General features: G+C 36.1%; 1 protein-coding gene across 1 annotated transcript in view; it reads left to right on the top strand.

Annotated features, from left to right (window-relative positions):
• Positions 1-21620, top strand: part of LOC136802504 (uncharacterized) — a 44566-nt gene that overhangs the window by 7444 nt on the left and 15502 nt on the right. Inside the window, exons 6-19 of the mRNA XM_067059235.1 lie at positions 244-477; positions 1087-1280; positions 5247-5381; positions 7099-7237; positions 7459-7644; positions 8333-8492; positions 10101-10204; positions 12200-12249; positions 13196-13315; positions 15028-15142; positions 16673-16861; positions 19324-19515; positions 19985-20293; positions 21241-21435. Of these exons, the coding sequence (XP_066915336.1) occupies positions 244-477; positions 1087-1280; positions 5247-5381; positions 7099-7237; positions 7459-7644; positions 8333-8492; positions 10101-10204; positions 12200-12249; positions 13196-13315; positions 15028-15142; positions 16673-16861; positions 19324-19515; positions 19985-20293; positions 21241-21435 (2322 nt within the window). The remainder of the gene's footprint in view (positions 1-243; positions 478-1086; positions 1281-5246; positions 5382-7098; positions 7238-7458; positions 7645-8332; positions 8493-10100; positions 10205-12199; positions 12250-13195; positions 13316-15027; positions 15143-16672; positions 16862-19323; positions 19516-19984; positions 20294-21240; positions 21436-21620) is intronic.

Raw genomic sequence — 21620 nt, 5'->3', positions numbered from 1 at the left:
ACCGGGTCATACCAAAGATTCCCAAAATGGTATTTGATGCCTCTCTGCTTGAGTAACTTTTTGCTTTAATTTACTTGTTCAGAGGAATACCGTTACAGTGATACTTTTGGGAACAGCAAAGCGGGTGCGAATTATACTACCCCGAATTTCGTGATTTCAAAAACTTACTGTGACTGTCTGCTACCCCGAATCTCATGATTTCAAAAGCTTTCTGTGACTTTTTGCTTTAATTTACTTGTTTAGAGGAATACCGATACAGCGATTACTTTTGGGAACAGAAAAGCGGGTGCGAATTATACTACCCCGAACGTCAACAAATCGATCACTTGACAGTGAGTACGATCCCGACTTGCGGGAACGGTTTCCAAGTGTATGGACAAACGGAGTGCGTGATGGGAAATTACTCGTTAGCACCGCAAAATGATTTTTGTCCACCGGCAGGATATCATATCAAAAGTTGCTACATCGAATGCAGTGGTATACTATTATAGTTCATTCTCTTAGAAATACAATCAACTCTCTCTATTATTCGAATTTTTCTGTAATTCGAACTAAAATATTGGTCCCCTTAAAGTGGTTTAAATTACCCCCTGTAATTTGAATCTTTCTCGCTCTAATTGAAAGAAAATGTTTTGTCCCTTGAAGATCGTATTTGGGAGAGTTAACTATCTACTCTTTCTTGTTACGCTGTAGAAAAAACGTAAGCATTAGAGAAAATCCCCTTGCGATTTGGTTTTCATATAGTGGTAATAAAAGAGTACTGCAATATTTCAAATCAACGCCACCTTCTTTCAAACGCCTTCTCAAATGAACGCCCTCTGACGAGAAATATTCAACATACGCCCCTTTTAGATAAACACCGTACTACTATCGGGTACCTTATAGCCAGGGGGTTTGGAATAAGCGCAGGGGGGGTAGGAAAAAATCTCAAAAGTTAATAAGCGGGGGGGGCTGAAATAAGAATGTCTTCGGTGGAAAATTTTCGATTAATTAATTAGCGGCCCCCCGGCTACCAAGCACCCGAGAGTACCTGTCTGCTTTCACCATCGACTTAACCAGTAAAGACAACGAACTGATTTCTTTTAGATCAAGCTGATTATGGTAGTGTACAAACACACAATCTAGATGACCTAACAGTTCAAGAATTTACTGATACTCACTACAATGAATCTGCTCCTCTTTACCTAAATATGATGTGGTTCCCGAGTTACCAGAATGATTATGCTGGTGTTAATGCAGTCAAGGCCGAGTCGCCCTCTCAAGAGTACATCGAACTCCAGGTACGATTAAAGGCCCGTATATTCTGCCATCTTTGATTTTTGGACCTTCCCCAGTGGGGTGGAGGTCCTATAAATTAACCTTTGTCCGTTCGTTCGTCCGTTCGTTCGTTCGTTATTAGCTTTCCTCGTGATTGGCTCATTAGTTTTTTCTGATTTTTTGCACAAAGATGTGTAACTATAAACCCTCAAAAGTGACGGAGCCCGATTTTCGAAAAAAAAAATTTTTGGGCAAATTTGGGCCAAAAAACGGCTAAAAAACGGGTTTTTTGGACTTTGTGAAAAATTGGATCATTAACTTTTTCTGAATTTTTACATGAAAGTAGGGTACTATCATAGGTAAAAGATGGCTCAAGCAGATTTTTTAAAAAAAATTTTGTTGGCTCAAAAAACGCATATTTATCTATAAGAATCACTATTATTAAACATACATCAATGTTCTTAGTTAAATTACTCAATTTTTTTATGAGATAGATGTTTTATTTGCTCATGAGGGCTTACTTCAGAAGAATGTGTGTGTTTAGACATGACATTTTGGTTGCTTGGCGTGTTTTTATAGAAAAACTAGACAAATTCGATATTTATTTATAAGCACATTATCAATTACTTAGGTATTAGTTTTTCTCGAGATTGGCTCTTTGATTCTTTATGATTTTTTGCACAAAGATGCATAACTATAAACCCTCAAATGTGACGGAGCCCGATTTTCGAAATAAATTTTTGGGTAAATTTGGGCCAAAAAACGGGTTTTTTGGACTTTGTAAAAAAATTGGATCATTGAGTTTTTGCATGAAAGTTGGGTACCATCATAGGTAAAAGATGGCTCCAGCAGATTTTTTTCAAAAAGGTTTTGTTGGCTCAAAAACGCATGTTTATCTATAAGAATCACTATTAATAAGCATACATCAATGTTTTTAGCCAAATGGTAGATTCGCTGGAGTTCGGTAGTCGGTATTCGGGATTCAAAATCGGGATTCGAAAAACGTCAATAAAATTTACTGCGACTAATGCTATTGACTTCAAATAAAAAAAACGGATGAGAGACTTTATTATAAGGATTAAGAATTGGGAAAAAAATTCCAAAAAAGGGCGTCGTTATTTCGTTATTTAGGGAAATCTCCTATTTCGATATTCAGCAATTTTTCAACAGTGGAACTTTGAAATGCTCTCCAGGCTTGGGAAATTACTCAATTGACTCCAAACCAAAAACGGATGCAAGCTGACAGGTATAGAAACAATGCCCACCAATTAAGAAACTTCAAAAGGGCGTGGTTTTTTCATGTTTTAGGGAAATTCCCCATTTCGGGATTCAAAATAGCTAATTTCTAAACTTTGGAGTGTTCTAGAAAATTGGAAAATGACTTTAAACACCCCAAACCAAAAACAGATGCAAGCTTACATGAATATAAGCAATGCTAAATAAGTGGCATGCCTAGAGAGGGCGTAGTTTTTGCGTGTTTTGATTTTCATCATTTAAACCATTTTCAGCAGGCGAACTTTAAAACTTTCCAGGCTTGGGAAATTACTCAATTGACTCCAAACCAAAAACGGATGCAAGCTGACAGGTATAGAAACAATGCCCACCAATTAAGAAACTTCAAAAGGGCGTGGTTTTTTCATGTTTTAGGGAAATTCCCCATTTCGGGATTCAAAATAGCTAATTTCTAAACTTTGGAGTGTTCTAGAAAATTGGAAAATGACTTTAAACACCCCAAACCAAAAACAGATGCAAGCTTACATGAATATAAACAATGCTAAATAAGTGGCATGCCTAGAGAGGGCGTAGTTTTTGCATGTTTTGATTTTCATCATTTAAACCATTTTCAGCAGGCGAACTTTAAAACTTTCCAGGCTTGGGAAATTACTCAATTGACTCCAGACCAAAAACGGATGCAAGCTGACAGGTACAGAAACAATGCCCACCAATTAAGAAACTTCAAAAGGGCGTAGTTTTTTCGTGTTTTAGGGAAATTCCCCATTTCTGGATTCAAAACTCATTTTTCAACTTTGGAGTGTTCTAGAAATTTGGGAAATGACTTTAACGACCCTAAATCAAAAACGAATGCAAGCTTACATGAATATGAACAATGCTGAATAAGTGGTATGTCTATAGAGGGCGTAGTTTTTGCGCGTTTTAGGGAAGTTCCCCAAATAGAGATTCAAAATAGACAGGAATGCCTAAAGAGTGTGTGGTGCATTTCAAAGTTTCACTCTTTCTACCTTAATTCCATTAAATTTCGTTATCAAGAGATACGAAGTACTTACGTTTTCTAAGTTTTGAAAATGAAAGTACTTCATAGCTCGAGATAGCAAAATTCTCAGACCATGGTTCTGACCTTTTTCTTAATCAGCATAAAATTGATTGATCTGATCGATTGGTATATAGTATGCAGGGTTTTAAGCTCAAAAAATATTTTTCATAGGCTAGCAGAGCCTAAGAGCCCATGTGACGAAAGAAAGTTATGAATCCGCCATTATGGATTTCGAAATTCATGTAGAAAAATAAATTTTCCTGAATTTCATTATTTGAACGGTAGGCAAGACCCTCCGAAAATTTCAAATAAATCAAGTAAGCCAATCAAATGTTACAGCCACGCAAATTTGGAACCAAAAGTAGTCATTTCAAAAAATCAAAATCGAAAGTGCTTCATATCTCCAGATAACGAAATTTTCAGACCATGGTTCGGACATTTTTCTTAATCAGCATAAAATTTGTGATCGATTGGTATATAATATGTCTATGTTTAAAGTTAAAAAAAGCAAGAGGGCTAAAAAGGGTTGAAAATCTAAAATTCGCCATTATGGAAATTTGTGCCTGATCCAAATAACGCCACCCACGTTTTCTGACTCTTCAAGGACTATACTTTCATGATCAAAAGAAAAAATGACCATACGCCGATGTGCACACGAGACCTAACTCAGCCCCTAGAGTAACTTGAATATGAAAGAATATTTCAAGAGCATGAAATTTTGGCTTCTAAACGTTTTTTCTATAAGAAAGAAACGACTAATTTTAATAGATCGTCACTATTTGTGTTCTGAATGATTGTTTAATGGTCACGCTCACGTAGATATCAATTATATATGTGTTAAATGCACAACTAGGTAGGTCCATAAAAGTCTCACTTGTTGTTTTGATACAGCAGATTTTTTTTCCGTCAACGGTCGCAGACCTGATTTAGCGGTCGAAGACCTGATTCAACACTATCAGTCAAAATAATGAAAAAACTATTCCATAGGCCGACTTAACCCTATTAGCCCCAGGGGGGGTGTAGAATCTACCACGCTGGAATTCTTTTGTGTATATCTCAAAGAATAATATTTTAAACGACTTGAAACTTTCTGACTTTTAACAAAATCTTATTAAGAATATTTGTGCAAAATTTTGGGGTCATAGGTTGTCCAGGATCAGGTTTTATGACTTTATTGTGAAACATGACATAAAACCCAGCTAAAATTGCTTAACCTTTAAATTTCAATGTCGTATTTATCAGACATGGGCTCTGTAGAAATAATCATTTTTGGTCTAACTCGTAGGAATCGGATTGGGCTTCATGGCCAAGCAAAAAAAATAGAAATAAAAAGTGAGTCTTTCCAGCGAGATTTTAAGCTAAAAAGTAAAAACGTGTGTACGAAACTAGGAGGAGTTTACCGCATTTTCATATAACTCCTACTGTATAACATGTATAACTTCAGCGACCGTAGTATGAAGGTAGAGCATCCAGCTACGGTGCGCAAGGTTGTGGGTTCAATCCCCAGCCGGGTCATACCAAAGATTCCCAAAATGGTACTTGGTGCCTCTCTGCTTGATGCTCAGCAACTAAAGAGAAGGATCAAGGGTAACTGGAGAAATCCAGTAGGGTAGACAGCTATACGAAAAGGGAGCCTTCGGGTCGCCCTCGACTGCGGTCGCAAACTTACTTACTATAACTTAAGCTCAAACTTATAAATCATTTTATTCCTTTTCAGATCAAATTTTCAAAAGCCATTTTCTTTGAAGGACTCGCGGGCGATGTTGGGACAGACCAAGCTGATCTCTTGAATAATGCTCAGTCTCACGAACTCTTCTGTTCGAATGATACCGGATTAACATGGAATTTATTGGTAAGTTATTGTTGCTTCAAAACGAAGTAATGAAGCAATTTTATTGGTTAGAAGAGACGAAAGTCTTGAATTCAACCAATAGAATGGCATCATTTCGTTTCGGAGGGAAAAATAAGACCGTAGCGTGTGAACGTTATCTCAGGATATGCATCTCTACAATGATAAACATATTAAAATTCGAACCATTTCCTGTTCATTTCTCGGCAAGTTATTAGCGATTTTATGTATTAGAGATAAATCGAAGAAGACAGTATCAAGTAAAGTTGACATGTTTCCAAAATCGCTGTCCACTTTGCTCGACTACAGTAAAAACACCAAAATACTGTCGTCTGTTTAAGTGAGCAAAGAAAGCTGTAAATCAACTATCGACTTTGTTTTGAACAAATTCAACCAATATAATGGCTTAATTCGTTTCGAAGCGTGTGAACGTGGTCTCAGGATATACATCTCCACAATGTCTTCTGATGTTTCTGACAGTTGATTGGTTGTAAGTGATATATTGGGTAGAAAACATTCGGATTAACATGACATAATCTTAACCCTCTTTCTTATACTGACATCGTGGTCGAGATGATAGATTCTATCTACCCTTTGGTGCGAGGACGCGCACTCCTGAGGGCACACGTCTAGACTAAACATCTTGCACTGACCGAGAAAGCTGAAGCAATAATCATTAATAGCTCTTCACAATCTTTTTGAATTAACACTCAATACAAATATTTTTTTTAGATCGATTGATTAGTATATGTAATCACATGATAACGAGTGCAATTCGAATATAATTGCACGAGTGATTTTTGTTATTAATTTTCTGATTCCGAAAGGACGAGGAAAATTCGAAACAAAAAAATCATGTACATGTCCTACGAGTTATTATGTGATTACGAGGTAATCGCGCAATGGCTTTCACCTTCTCTCTGTGTCTTTCTTTTATTGTTGTTTATAGATTTTCTTTCTCACACAATAAATTTCGAATGTGATAAGACGTTCGATGCAAAAAAAATGTAAGAAAAAGCATTAAAATCAATTTTGTAAACATTGGCGCTGCATTGAAGAGTGTGATTAACGATTAATTGCTCTCTACAGGATGCAATTAACGATTAATTGCTCTCTTTGAGGGCGTGCCAAATGAGAAAGAATAACCCAACGTGCGATTATGGACTCAATAACTAATAAGGGCTCTACAAGTCTACAAACTAGATATAATTTCGCGTTTATGGACAGAATAATTTCCGTTTTTAAAAAAACCTACAGCTTGCTCAAAGTGAAACTTGTGAGCTCGTTTTCCGCCAAAAGTATTATGTTTGGTGTTCGGTGCTTTAGGATAAAAGGTCGTCTAAAAGAAGACTTGAATTATCCCATGTCCAGCCTGTTTAAATCATGTTGCCGTACCTCATCCTACTGTATTAGCTATAGATAGTTCTAATCTTGAAGTTGCTCAGACATTTTGTTATCTTGGTGATATAATTGGTAACATTGGTAACATGTTGAATTAGGGAACTCTCAAACCAGTCCCATTGTCATGGGAGACCAATCCACTCTAGAGGCCGGTCTCCACTCGCACTTTATTTGGCAAAGCTTCCACGCTATTGGTCAAAAGAAAAATGAAGCAATTCCATTGGCGCGATCTGACGTAACGGTTGATAAAAGTCGTAAAGTTTTCTTAGTGATTGTTAGTTAGCTTTAGATCACTCTCTTCCTCATTTGTTCGTTTCAGGGATCTGCTGTTTACGCAAATGGAGGGTACGAAATCCAAGGTCACACGTCTTATTGTTCTGCTATAAAAATTGTAATCACTACTACCATCCCAGCTAGTACTGAATTTACATTCAAACTGACCAGATTCAAATCAAAGGGTATAAAAATTTCTTCATTCTTTTTTAATGGTTCGTCTACAACTTTTTTTGTAGTTATAAAAGTTCTTCCGGCTTTTTGTATTAGCAAAGTATTTAAAAAGGCTTGCATAATTGACCGAAATTTCAAGAATATTTGCAAATTTACTGTCTAAAATCAATTTTCTGTTTCAGATATAAAACCTTGCTTTGACCATGATATCAATTACAATTTTGTTTAATAGATTGGGGCAACTGGGAAAATTGGTCTATCTGGACACCATGTTCAGGTGACTGTCTGGCAGACAATGCGACTTGGTATCGCACACGAGACTGCAAAAACACAAAAATCGGCGAAAGTGGCATGGTTATAATCGATGCTAAACAATGCCCTGGACAATTCATGGAGATCGCCAAGTGTAAATGTCTAGGTAAAGTAATGTTTACCTGTAAATTTTTCTAATGTCGACATCCCTCTTCTCATTTCGTCACCCTTCTATAGAGATAGGAATAAAGGGAAGGTCGGATTCGATGATTGAACCTCATTTTCATTGCCTAGCAATCAGTTTAGGAGTCCATCAGTGATTCTGACCTTCCTGTTATAATTATCTCTAAAGAAGGATGTCGAAAATGGAAGAGGGATGTCGACATTAGACCAACTTACGGTATTTTCCATGCACTGGGTTCAATTTCATTAAGGTGGGATGATGCCAAATGTCTTGAATGTTTCAAAGCAATAATGCTCAATATTTTCCAAGCCAATGCCCAATACAATCACAGATGGAAATATTTGACGTCATTCAACCCAGGGTAAACTAAAAAACAATCTCCTTAAGGTGTAGGGTTAATATGTGTATGAATGGTTAATTAGGCCCGTTTTCTGTGTCTAAGCTTTTCCTGCAGAAAAAGAAGGATCTACGGGACGGGATAAAATTTTGCGGGGTTAAATTTCGTAGATTTTGCGGATGACGCCAATTATTATTATTATTGTAATTTTTTACAATTATTGAAATAAATATGTCCTGGGCGGAAAATTTTCGAAAAATTCACTAGCGGGAGGGGGGGACGGCTATTTTACCCAAGAGTATATATAAAAATTCGACAATTTTTCTTGGTCAGATATGTATGAATGGGAGATGGAAGAACAATTGAGTAATTCACAATGCGTTGATTTCGAGCAGTACAACGCGGCAGAATGGCATTCGCTCGCTGATGTCACATCACCAGCTCCGTCAGACTGTGGTCATGGCACTGTGTCTTATAAACCCACTCAATGCAAGTGAGTAGCTAGCCATTTTCAGTTTAGTCCATCAGACGTTCTTTTGTTAAAGCATAGATCTCTATGATCGATTCGAAAGATATGTCTTTTGTAAACCTAGAAGTACCAGTGGATACCCCTTAAAACCTACAAAGATGCACTATGGGCTCTCTTGGCCACCAAACTTAATTTAATATTGTTTAGTTCATTTTCTTACAACCTTTTATAAATGTACTTTCATAAAATACTTAATTTCGAGAATTTCAATTATCGCATTGTGTTATGTAAATTTTATCAAGAATCTCTTCAAAAAATTAATTTTTTTGGACCTAGAAATTACACTATTGAATTTATACTTCATTATACTTTATACATTATACTTTTTGGTACCTATACTCTTATAGTAGCTATGAAAAAAATAATTTTCTTCTTCATGGTTTAAACCTCAAACAAATCTTAAGGCCCTCAATGTTCTAATTTAGGTTTTAAGGTGTATTTTGATTTTAGCGTACAGTTTTGAAAATATTTAGGTCCCAATAATCTAATTGCAACATTAGTTCCTTTGCAGTGAATCACTGCTCAAAATTGGAGACCAAAAGGACTATTTTATAAAAAGTTATTGCAGAGAAAAACCATTTTGTAGGAGCCACAGACAGCGTACTTTCAACACAAAAAGTTTCAGCCTAAAATTCCACCTACATTTTCAGATGGAGGGTACCTCTATTTTTTGTAGGTTTTGAGGGTTATCCGTTAGTAATAATTTTGCACTCGCTTATAGCTGAAAAAAAGTACAGATTTTTGGGCGAAGGCTGGAAAAAGGTACATTTTCCAGCTGAAAAGACCTGGAAAAAAGGATGTTTTTGACCAAAAATTTTTTATCTAAAATAAGCGTGGCCACCTTTTATTAGTTCCCTTAAGGTAGTTTAAACTAGACGTCAATCTACGCAATAACCTTTATTCCACTTTTCGAATGTTTGGAACCCAGGTTTTCGGGCTCTAAATATTATATTTTTTGACGTCACTTGGCTACCCAAACAATTGGAATAGGCAGGACAGAAAGTTGCCCATCTAAAGGGGGTCTATCATCAATACAAACTTCTTTAGATCTACACAAATAGGAAATATAAGCAGACTCAAGGATATTCGATTTTTTTGGTTATTCAAAGTACGTCTCCCTAAGTTTTGCTTACCCCTATCGGGTAAAATACCCTCATTTTTTTCGAAATTTCAGCTTGTTGGGAGTGATTTCTGGTCCTCGTGGGTCTAAAATTTACATTAGAAGATCTGGAAAGAAAAAGAATTTCCGTGATAAAGCACTAAATTAAAAAAAAGACATTATTCATAGTTTTTTTTTTAATCTTAGATGGATTTTCGTTTCACGGAAGTTGCCTAAAAAGTAGCATTTCCGTCTGAAAGTTTTGCAAAGTCCAATAAAGTTCGCCTGCTTGTGGCAGTTTCAGCACTGATTGAGTTCTGGGCAACGACTTCAAAAATAGGCCCCTTAGATTTTGACGTCAATTCACGTTTGCTAGGCCTGTAGATTTAGAACGCCATGGTTCTGGGCCAACTTGTTGTCTGGAGTTCATTGATCGCCTGCTTTGAATTCTGTCTTTCGTTATTTTTCCAAAGATACACAGGAGGTGAAGTTGTAGAGTATGAAGAGCTACATGGTCAACACTACTGTGGTCAACCACCTGCCAAAACTGTGGAATGTTTCAAACCGTGCATGACTTGTAAGTTATTAAAAAGTTCTTCTAAATAAGTTTGAGTTTATCGACCCATGTGAAATTACAGCGATTGAAGGTATTTTCAAAGATGAAGACGGCGTGTGGAGGGTTAAGATTGAGTTTTCTTGTTCGAAAGGCTTTCAGACATGGTAAGACTGTTATGAAGATCTAAAATTACTACAGACCTTCCATAACACTACTATTTATATACCGTATTACTTCGAATAAACGCCCAGAGCCTTTATTCTTTATTTATGGTAAGACTGCTATGAAGATTTATGATTACTGCTATTATAAAAATCGAAAAATTTAAATGAAGAAATTAAATGAAGAAGAAAACGAAGAGTTTTATTCGAAGAAGAGTATTTCACATTTCAAAGCCCTAATCTCGGTAAAAATCAAACATTTTGTAATTTCTTTTGGTTCAGGCGATGTACACGTTTTTTTTATAAGGAACACGTTTATAAGGAGCTCGAGGCTGAAAATGGTTCAAAAAATAAGGAATTGTTAAGGAACTGCTCAGGCTGAGAATAAGTGGATTTGAAAATAATGTACCTTATTGGGACTAATTTGACCAAATTTTGATCTTTCAAGGGGCAAAAAGTTCAAAATTTCCTATGTAGTAAGGAACTCAATAAGGAACTTTGAGACTGAAATTCTCTGTAAAAATAAGGAACTCCAGGCTCAGAGCAAAGTTAAGGTTCCTTATTAAAAAAAAAACGTGTTCTATTTAGTATCTAAATATATAATTTCGGAAAATTTTTGTGGAAGAACCTCATTTTTGGCAATTTTCTCCACTAATGATTTCCCCAAGGAGATTAGGCTTTTTTTGTGAAAAGTATATGAATAGCGTCGTTATGACGTTTTATTAAGGTCCATGCCACACTTCTTCCTTAATTACTCATGATGTAATTACTTAAATTTATTTTTTCAAAAGCAGTTTGTTCTTAAACATGTCAAAGTACAAAGAGGCGAAAACAAGGTTTATCTTCAAATTCTGAAATTGATTTTTCACTATGACCAGAGCCCTTAAAGAAGGAGGCCCGGAATTCCCGAGTTATTTTTTCCGAGTTAAAAAAACCGAGTTAAAAAAAAACCGAGTTATCCCGAGCTATGACGTCATTTTTGGAATTTATTGACGTCATTTTTCATTTCATAACTCGGTTTATTTTGCTCCCTTTAACTTTCCGAGTTATTTTCCATTTTTTAACTCGGGAATTTTTGCTTCCTTTAAGTTTCCGAGTTATTTTCCATTTTTTAACTCGGGTATTTTTGCTTCCTTTAACTTTCCGAGTTATTTTTGATTTTTTAACTCGGGAATTTTTGCTTCCTTTAGCTTTCCGAGTTATTTTTGAATTTTTAACTCGGGAATTTTTGCTTCCTTTAGCTTTCCGAGTTATTTTTCTTCATAAAAAACACCAGTTTTAATCTATTGATCCCATACCAACCTAAATCAATAATAGCTGTGCGAAATTTAATGGGATAACGCTAATCTGTGAGGAAAATTTCTTAAAAGGAGCGCGTAATACCCTATTACACTTTTACAACTACTCAAGTATTTAACGCGGGTAGAAAGAGTGCGCCAATTTATTTACTTGAAGGGCGGGTTTTTGAAAATCATCTTTAAGTTTAGTTAGACTGTTATATTTAACACGTCCTGGGTCAATTCGCGTTAATAACATGAATAGTTAATTTTGTGTTAAAAGGTATGTATCTGAAAATTTAAAGGTTTTACTTTTACATAAGTGTTCCCGTTTTACATCAGACACATACTTCATATCAGGACAGTGTCTTCGTATTGTTATGTTGTGCTGAATAAACAAAAAAGATTGTTTTCCCTTCCTCTTTCTCACCAATCTTGCTCCGCATCCGTGTTAATTCAATATCAAAAAGCTTGTTAACTAAAATTGGTAAGCAAACGATATCACTCTTATATTTATAAACAAAATCTTTGAGGATAAAGATTATTATACTGTAAAATGTGTTATTTTTATATTTCAGCCTGCGCTTCTCATGAGATGCTCAATACCGTGACGACAACAATCACTTGGGTACAGAACATGTTTCTTCAGAGACGAGAAAATAAAAAAATGTGGTGTTTCCGTAAACCGGCCGGGTGAAAAAAAATAATTTTCTGAACCGGCTGCAGACTTCGTTAGTAGTTGATACATTAGTATTCAGGGCTTACTTCATACTGTTTGTACATAAAAGTTATCTTTAAAGTTTTATTTCAATGATCTTAAGTTATCAAAAATAGCAAAAAATAATATTTTCCGGCCGGCTGCATGAGAGCCTTTTTCCTTGACCCGCATTCCGGAAACACTACATTTTTTTATTTTCGCCTAAGCAACTCACATACGTTTTAAAACTTAATAATAATGGACCGGGAGTGTCCTAATAAGGTTCAGAAAATCGAAAAATTTACAAACGAGGGGTCTTTTTAATAACTTAGTTATAACTCTAAGTAATAACTCTAAGTTTGTTAGAATTTTTCCAGGGGTATTTTTGCAAATTTTGCCATTTTCCAGGGGGTGGTATCACACATTAATTCTTTTTTGACTTGAAAAGGTTAGTCCACCCCCCTGTATGGTTTTTTTTAATGGGACTACATTTGGAACTACAGTTAACCCTCTCTAATTCGAACTAAAATATTGGTCTCTCAGCTAGAACGTAGTATAAAATAGTCTCTGTCGAATATTTCTCTTAAAAAATATCTGCAATCTGATTGGTTGAAAAGAGTACAATATATCTTGTATTTTACATGTAAAAATATAAATTGACGAAAAGATGTTGTTGCATTGTAGCGGTAGAAGCAATCTAACGTCACTTTGCTACAAAAGTGTCCTCTAACACAAAAAGTGCATTTTTTGGGTCACCCATAAACCAGTTATCAGACATTTAACTATTACTTATTCAAAGAATATTATTGGTCCCTTGGAAATTCAACTGTACTTGGTGTAGCGAGCACTCTATCAGTACAGTTTTAAAATTTTTTAGACAACGTTAGTGGACGGGAATCTGAAGATTATCACCCAAGCCGTAATAACTGGGCCAGTCACAAAGGCAGAACTCTATGCATATAAGAAGAACGGGTATGGCGAGTATATACTTGGAAACGTAAGTTAAGTTTAATGATTATCTTAACCAAGGTTTTTTTTGGTTTTTTTTGATAGGCTGGTGAATGAAAAATTAACACCGGAAATTTCTAGATTCTAGGCCGGCGGATTCTCAGCAAGCCAAGTCTATTTAGCGTGAATATGTACTTGAGGCAGCGAAACGAATCTTTAGACCGGCGAATTGCAATTATTTTTGTGCCTTGTCTGCCTAAAGTCCATCCACCTCTAAGCAGGAATTATTTTTGAATACCATGTGGAAACTGCGTTTCTTTAATGGCTCTGACATGATTTCCACATTTTCAAATATTAAAAGTCACGTTGCTTTCCCATTGGATTTACCTTAACGGCCAAAATTTAGTCGGCCCTAAGTGACTAAATTTTGGCTTGGTGACTAAGATTAGGGCCGACTAAAAATTTAGAAATGGCCAAAACTTAGTTATTAGTCGGCCCTTAGTGACTAAATCTTGACGAGGTGACTAAAATTAGGGCCGACTAATAATTAAGGCCGACTAAGTTTTGGCTGATAAGGTACCTTCCTGATTCTTTAAAAATGTTATACATAGATAAAAGATTATCAAAGAATTAAAAAGTCCTAAAGAAGTTCTTACTTTTAACTTTCGGCTATCTAACATCTAGAAATATTTTAAGTGTCAGTTGAGCCAATATACCAATGGAAGGAGCACCGCTAAGGATTCTTAGCCTAATTCTAGAGACTCCGGCCACGTAAGATCTTTTTAAAGATTGGAGAATATAACCTGACTAAAGAGTAACCGAATTCATCATAACTTTTACAATATAACATTAAATTGTTCGAAAATTCACGGGCTGAATTTTCTTTTATTCTTCTAAAAAAAGCTTTCATATGTGTTATGAAAATACATTCAACAAAAAAGTAATTTACAATAGTATTTTGCACTGCACTCGGCCCGGCCTGAAACACTTATTGTTGTTATGGCCAAAAGTCTGATTTGAATTTTTCGCGAGGACAAACTTTTGCGAAAAAAGTATAAATTCACGAAAATCACGAAAATAAATCCATACAAAATTTAACCCGTCCAACATTTGAAAAAATGTTGGATGAAAAACCAAAAAATTATTTTTTTTGAAAATTTTATATTGACACAAACCGGTCCAATTATCATCCAGCGTTCGAAAGTGGCATGTTGGACGACCGGTTTGCCATGGCCTTAACAGTTATCATTAAAACAATAATGACCGGCTTGCGAGAGTTACACCTCGGTCAACGCAACAACCTCGCAAGCTCGGTCGTTACTTGACCTCGGGCAATATTTCACAGTACAGCCCAAAAAAACCGGTCATTATTGTACTTGGTTAACCGTTTCCTTCAGCTTCGATTGATTTTTTGCGCTTTATGCAAAAACAATAGCGAAAAAAAGCGAGAAACAAGGCAAAAAGATCAAAAATTGTTTTAATTTATGACGTCAAAAATAAAAAAATGAGAGAAATGATGTCAACGCAGTCTTCATTTTCCTTTGAAAAAACTGACGTCACGATGAATTTTCCTAAAAAGTCAAGTTTGTGCAGTGTAGGCCCGACGTCATGTGAAAAGAACCAATTGCATTGCGTGTGTAGCCGGCTTCGAAAAAGTAACCGGTTAACAAAATATAATTTTACACTCACATAATAACATAACACGTTTCATGAAAAAGCTCATCTTCCAAACCGTAAATAATTATTTTCTTCACATTTCAGCAAACGGGAAAAACAATTACACCTCTATCCTTACCTGTTTTTGCTGCCGAGGGGAAAGTTGGCTTTGAACTTGAAGGGAATGTAGGTGTCGATGGCATTAAAGTTTTCGCTTGCGGTGAGTTTCTTTGAGCAATTTGACAAAATACTTTAGTTAGAAAGGTATTCAATGTCATTAACTTATTTTGTGCTTCCTAACTTTTTTATTTTTTTAAGTATAAAGTTCTGTGTTTAAATGTGCAGACGTACAGATTATAGGTGTGTACGTACATGGGTAGATATTATCCACATTAAACTCTCGCTTATTCGAACTTTTATTATTCGAATCTTTCCATAACTCGAACTTGTTTTATGTCCCCGTCAAGGAGAAACCTTCTTGAAACACTTTCTATAATTCAAATATCTCAGTACTTCGAACAAATAACATTCCTCTCGTTTAAATTAGTGAGAGTCAACTGAATATTCTGCTATACTATCAGAACCATAGTGCCCTAGAATAGTGGAGAAGGGTTTTGGTGTTTTGGGTTGAAAATTTCCCACATGGATTTATTTTCAATTTAATTATAATTTAATCCTTTTTATTATTATACTTTAAGAATTTTTGTTTCGTTCCTTGAATTAGTATAATTTTTCGTGGGGATAGCATTTTTAGCTGGAATCTGAGAGTCTGGATTGAGGGTGGGAATTTTAGGGTTAGGTGGGACCTGGAACCCCCTTGCACACTATGAGAGCGTTACAGTCCTGTTAACGTGATTCATTTCGACCGTGAAATGTTCTATTACACTTGTAACTAGGTCGGATTACTATGTACTTGAGTGTTACCTCACGTTTATTGCTTCTTAGTACACTCTATGCGCATTGTCTGTTTGATAAAAAAATTCCCGTACGGAGACCTCTGCGGTGAAGTATGATTTATAAATAGCAACACTTCTCTCATTGTCTCCCCTCTCTCTTCATCATTCCATTGGAGCGGTCGGTTTGAAAAATCTCAAATGAGAAAAGACAATGACAACAGACCCTCTACGGCATGTGTACATACAAAGGTTGGATCGTCTCTTTGATAACAGTTTGCGACTCGGTCATCACTAATCGATCATGTCCATTCTCTTTCTTCTAAAGCGCTTTTGGAGAATTGATTTTCGATGAGTTGTCTTCTAGAGTCTCAGCTGGTCTACATATTTTTATATACTCTTAGGTTCCAAATAAACGGGGGGGCCTAATTGCCGGGGGTTGGAAATTGTAATTACAAAAACCTAAAAAATGAGGTAAATATAGGCTAAAATCAAGCTATTTAGAGCAAAATAAGGGCCCTTCTCTTTGAAAGCTAAAAATTTTCGAAAAATTAACGAGCGGGGAAGGGGCGTTTATTTGGAACCTAAGAGTAAGTATAAAAAATCCGAAAACAGGCTCGGAGATGCTTGGGTCAATGGCTGGTCGGAAAAAGGCTTATAAGGATTATTATATCCCAAGCAAAATTTTAGGGGGATTCTGAAAATTCGTAAAATCCCATCTAACATCTAACAGCCAAAATCAGGAAAATACATTTTTTGTAGGTTCAAGGTAATGCTTATTATATGCTTGAATTTTTTTTGCCATATCTGAGCCTAGATTTGATTCGCTATTAACGTTCTTCTTTCCTTTGTTTTAGACGCTCCATACTACGAGGCAGCATACGGGCCTTGGGAAAAGAATTGTGGAAACTCAACACGTAAAAAATGGTGGAATTGCATGCAATCAAATGATGGACAAGACCCAACTCAAGTCCACATCAATAACTGCTATGGACGAATGCCTCAAGAAGAAAATGACAAGGGTTTCACCGGCATGCCATGTTATAGTAAGTTATCATCCACCATGGAAACTGGTGTAATGTGCGTTTCAACCAATGAGATTAGCTAGCGAGTTTATGTATTTGAGATAAATCGAGAAAGTGGTGAAAATAATGTTGACGCAAAACAAAGTGGAACTAGACGACGGTAAAAACACCAAAACACCGTCTTTGTTCAGGTGAGCAAAGGCTATTATAGTGCTGCACGTCAACTATCGACTTTGTTATGCATCGACTTCACTCACTGTTGTCCTCGAATTCCCCCGATACATACTCGCTATTTAATAATTTGAAGGGGGGATAAACGCTATGGTTTCACTCACTATAAGATTTTCTTTGCGATTAATCTTGGAGTAAGTTGGAGCCTTGCCCCCTTGTTCTGTCAGTTCTGACCTTTTTTGTTTCACCGATGACGCGCATCTTGAATGGAAAATATAGTTGGCCTCTCAAAGTTTGGGTTCCCCTTCTTGTTTTATCTTTAATGATAACTTAGAATAAGGGAACGTCTTCCCAATTTTAATTTAGCCCCTTTATTTTTTCCCTACTTACTAAAGAATTTTATCAAGGTCACTGATCCTATACAGAGGCGATGAGCTGGAGTTTTTATAAGATACTTCACTAATTGGTCATTTGAAGTAATAGAGATGATGCGTTCTTTAGAAAAAGTAATGAAATTAACTTAACGACCAACCAAATCACATGAGAGCTTGTAGAAACTCCAGCTTGTCCCATACAGAGACGGCTTTTTCTACGTCTATTCCAATTAGCGACTTTTCCGAATGATTGGAATCGATTTTCGACGTCTATTAGCCGGAAAGATCGAATTTGCGTCCAACACTCGTTTATCTTCTTTTTTACCGAAAATCGACAAGGTGTTACACTTCACTCACCAAGAAGACTTAATTGAATGAATCTCGGTCTTGAGTGGATGCTTGAGCATTGAGGATTTTAAGCTATCACCTTTTTTTATCAAAAGATTGGGTTTTAGAATACCTCAAGGGGAGCAATTTTCTCGGGAAGAAATTTCGCGGTTGAGAGTAGCATCATCTAGGTTGAGAGTTTTTAGTTTATAATATAACCTATTTTGCCCTATAAAGACCAAATTTAGTGGTGAATTTTTTAAATCCTGAAACGTGTTTCGAGGATTCGTCGAAAAACCGCGAAGTTAAATTTGGCAGAAATTTCCACGAAAATTTCTTCCCATAATGTATATTATAAAGCTGTATTTTTGAAAAAAGTAGCTGGGAGGTCTAGGGACACAGTTAACCCCGAGTTGAGGGCAGAGTCCTGGTGCTGGTAGTAAGAAGGCAAAGCCCCTAGAAAATTTGACTTTTATTGTAGCAACTCAGGCAAGATCCTAGGATTTTTGACAACTGTCTGACTTTTGAGCCACATATTAACACGATTTATAAGAAAGCTAGCCAGAAAATCAGTGCACTTGCGAGGGTAGCACCGTACATGAATCAAAAGAAAAAGCAAAGGCTCATGAATGCCTTCTTTCGAAGTCAATTCAATTATTGTTCGCTTGTCTGGATGTTTCATGTTCGCAGGCGAGATCAAAAAATAAATCCCCTCCACGAAAGATGTTTGAGGATAGTGTATTCTGATCATACATCTACTTTTGAGCAGCTTTTAGAGAAAGACGGTGCCATCAAATTCCACCATAAAAATCTTCAGTTGTTAGCAATAGAACTTTTCAAATGTAAAAATAACATATCAGATCTAACTAAAGAAATTTTCAAACATGATGAAAATATCAAAGTAAATCGCAAAACGCCTTTTTTCAGATCAAGAGAAATAAACTCTGTTTTTCACGGTTCAGAGTCACTTTCATTTTTAGGGCCAGAAGTTTGGGAATTAATTCCGGATGAGTATAGATATATAGTCGATCTTAGTATTTTTAAGGAAAAGATTAAGCAGTGGAGGCCTACATCATGCCCGTGTAGAAACTGCCGGACCTATATTGACGGTGTCGCCTTTTTGTAATCACCTTACAAATTGTAAAGTAGCGTTGACTTTTATTAGCCTTTGTTGCTACCTGTTCGTCAACTTGAAATAAACTATTACATACATACATACATACATACATACATACATACATACATACATACATACATACATACATACATACATACATACATACATACATACATACATTGTAGAATTAATTGCTGAAATATTGGGCTCTTCCAGAAAATTTTTGTACATGGCTCCCCATGGGGTGGTGGAGGATATATTGGATATTTTGTCCGGGTGTAGTAAAAAATCTGCAAAATTTGCCTTGTTTTGGGGGCAAATTTGCTCTGTTTAGAAAAAACGTTATATCCTCCACCCCGCCCCATATTCAAATTTTTTCTGGAAAAGCCCAATACTTTCTTTACATTTTTGCTTTTTTCTTGTTACCTTGTAGCAGAAAATTTGCAGAAATATTTCTGGCAGGTTGTGTAGAACATAATTCTCTATCGCTTTAGATTACACTGAATGGACATCATGGGGCAATTGTAGCGAGGCTGACGGATGTGGGCACGAGGCTAACGTCACCCGCCGCCGTAATTGTACCATTGATGGATTCATTCAACCTGATGAAGTGTGTCTCCAACTGAATTACACTTGGGAAATTAATGACACCAAAGCATGTTATAATTCATTTAAGCCTTGTTACCGTAAGTAGTTTTCCTTGAAAATAACAGTTTCCAAGTAAAAATATTTAAGAGCGCTTTAACTCTATTATTACAGTTGACACTTTAAAACTACATGAAACTACGTACAAATGTTCTCTACCATGATGGAAAATAATAGAAAAAGAATTTAAGTTGATGACGTCATCACACATGTGATGATGCTAAACACGACGTATATGAAAAATATCTTCAATCTGATTGGGTAAAATATTTATATTTTGTATTTTACATGCATCAAAATATATATTGACAAAAAGATGTCGTTGCACTGAAGTGATAGCAGGATAGCCCTTGTATAACGTCATTTCGCTATGAAAGTGTGTTTTGAGATTTTTGGAGACTTTGGATGCTCAAAGCTCGAATTATAATTTATCAGGTCATTGTCACTCACTAAAAGTTATCACATACAGTAAATTTCTGAACTCTTTGATTTCCTTTCTTACATTTAAAGGATGGGAAGATTGGGGCCCTTGGGTGACAAATGGATCCGCTTGTATGATCTTTGAAGAATACCGGCATAGATTGTGTTTCGGCGATACACTCAGCAGTACGATTATCACAACGGAGCGTGACAACATCACTGGCGTGGATGTCGAAATCGTTGCCATTGAGCCGGAGTGGGAAGACTCGAATGACATATCACATTGCCTTGAAGAAGAGTTGGAAAATCCGTGGCCTTATGCAGAAAGGAACTTAACCGATCCTATCATGGTACACGATAAATGGGTTCGTGTGAACGTGACAGTAATTCCTTGTTTACGTACGTTGAAATTTTGTATTTAATTTCAAGTAGGGGTTTTGGAATATTGGACATGATTTATACTAACTCAATTTCCAAATTTATTTCAGGCATTAAGACCTTATTCTAATACATATTTCCACCTGCACCGCCTATCTGGTTAACTAAGTTCAAGATCTAATTTGATTTCCTTCCCGAGACACCAACACCCGAAATGCACATTGAGTTTGAAATGAATCTTCAACTATTCTCAAGCAACAAAAAGTGAAGCCTTAAGTTTGCCCCGCACTAAATTGTGTGAAAACCATACGGGTCACGTGTGTTAGGATGGGGAAAAAATTTAAGATAATTTCCCATCCAGGAGTTCCGTATCTAGCCCCTTCGGGGCTTTGAAATCAATGGGAATGCACTAATTAGCCTGTATAATAACTATACAATGGACTCTCTATCTCATCTCAGAAATAGTGTATTTGGACAAAATATTCTTTTTTAATGTTTGAAGATCATAATATTGTGGAATAACAATCAGTTTTCTCTTAAAAAGAATCCTGCATTAATCTTGCATGATTAATTCAGAGTGGGGGGATTGGGATGAAAGAATTTTTCGTTCTTTTTGAAATTTGTCGTTCCAATCTTAGTTAATGTAGGATTCTTAAGATTCACTCCCTCCATAATGAACGGTTTAATAGGTCTGGGGTTGAAATTAGAAAAAAATTATTTTGTTAATTCTTCTTACTCAGCATAGGCATTCTTGAATACCATAAAAATGTCTTAAATATCTATCTCATTTACAACAGAATGAAATAACACAATCTCAAAATTTAAAGTTAATGGGTTAGACAAAATTTTAACATTTTTAACACTTCTCCATTTAAAGATAAGTTATGTTAATCATGGAAGATATAATCCCACCGAAGTCTTATAAAATGAATGTGAAGTTATTTTCAATAAGTTTTCCTTTCCAACAGAATGGAACGAAACTTGGATTTCCCTTGGTTGCAATGAAACATGTGACAACGGTACCGAGACATTTCGTCGGGAATGTATCGGGATGGATTTAACACCGATCAACGCGTCGGAATGTGAAGCGGCGATAGACGACCCTGCACATCCACACGGCGAATTCAAGTATCAACCATGTGTTGGTCTCCCATCGTGTGCAGGTAAGACCTCTAACCTAGTATGAGGTTTCTCATCATAAATACGCAGAAATGGGCCATTACATTTTATATCCATACAGGGGGTGATCATTTACAGAGGGTAATCTGAGAAAAGTTTCCAAGGGGTTAGAAGGTTGTTCTAAAATTTTCCAAGGGGTAAAAGACTGATTTTAGTTCGTCTATCTTCA

Source organism: Clytia hemisphaerica, unplaced genomic scaffold, assembly GCF_902728285.1.
Source record: "Clytia hemisphaerica strain Z4C2 unplaced genomic scaffold, Clytia hemisphaerica genome assembly, whole genome shotgun sequence".
NCBI classification, from domain to species: Eukaryota; Metazoa; Cnidaria; class Hydrozoa; order Leptothecata; family Clytiidae; genus Clytia; species Clytia hemisphaerica.
Note: the sequence above shows the minus strand (reverse complement) of the source record. Positions and strands in the feature narration are given on the sequence as shown.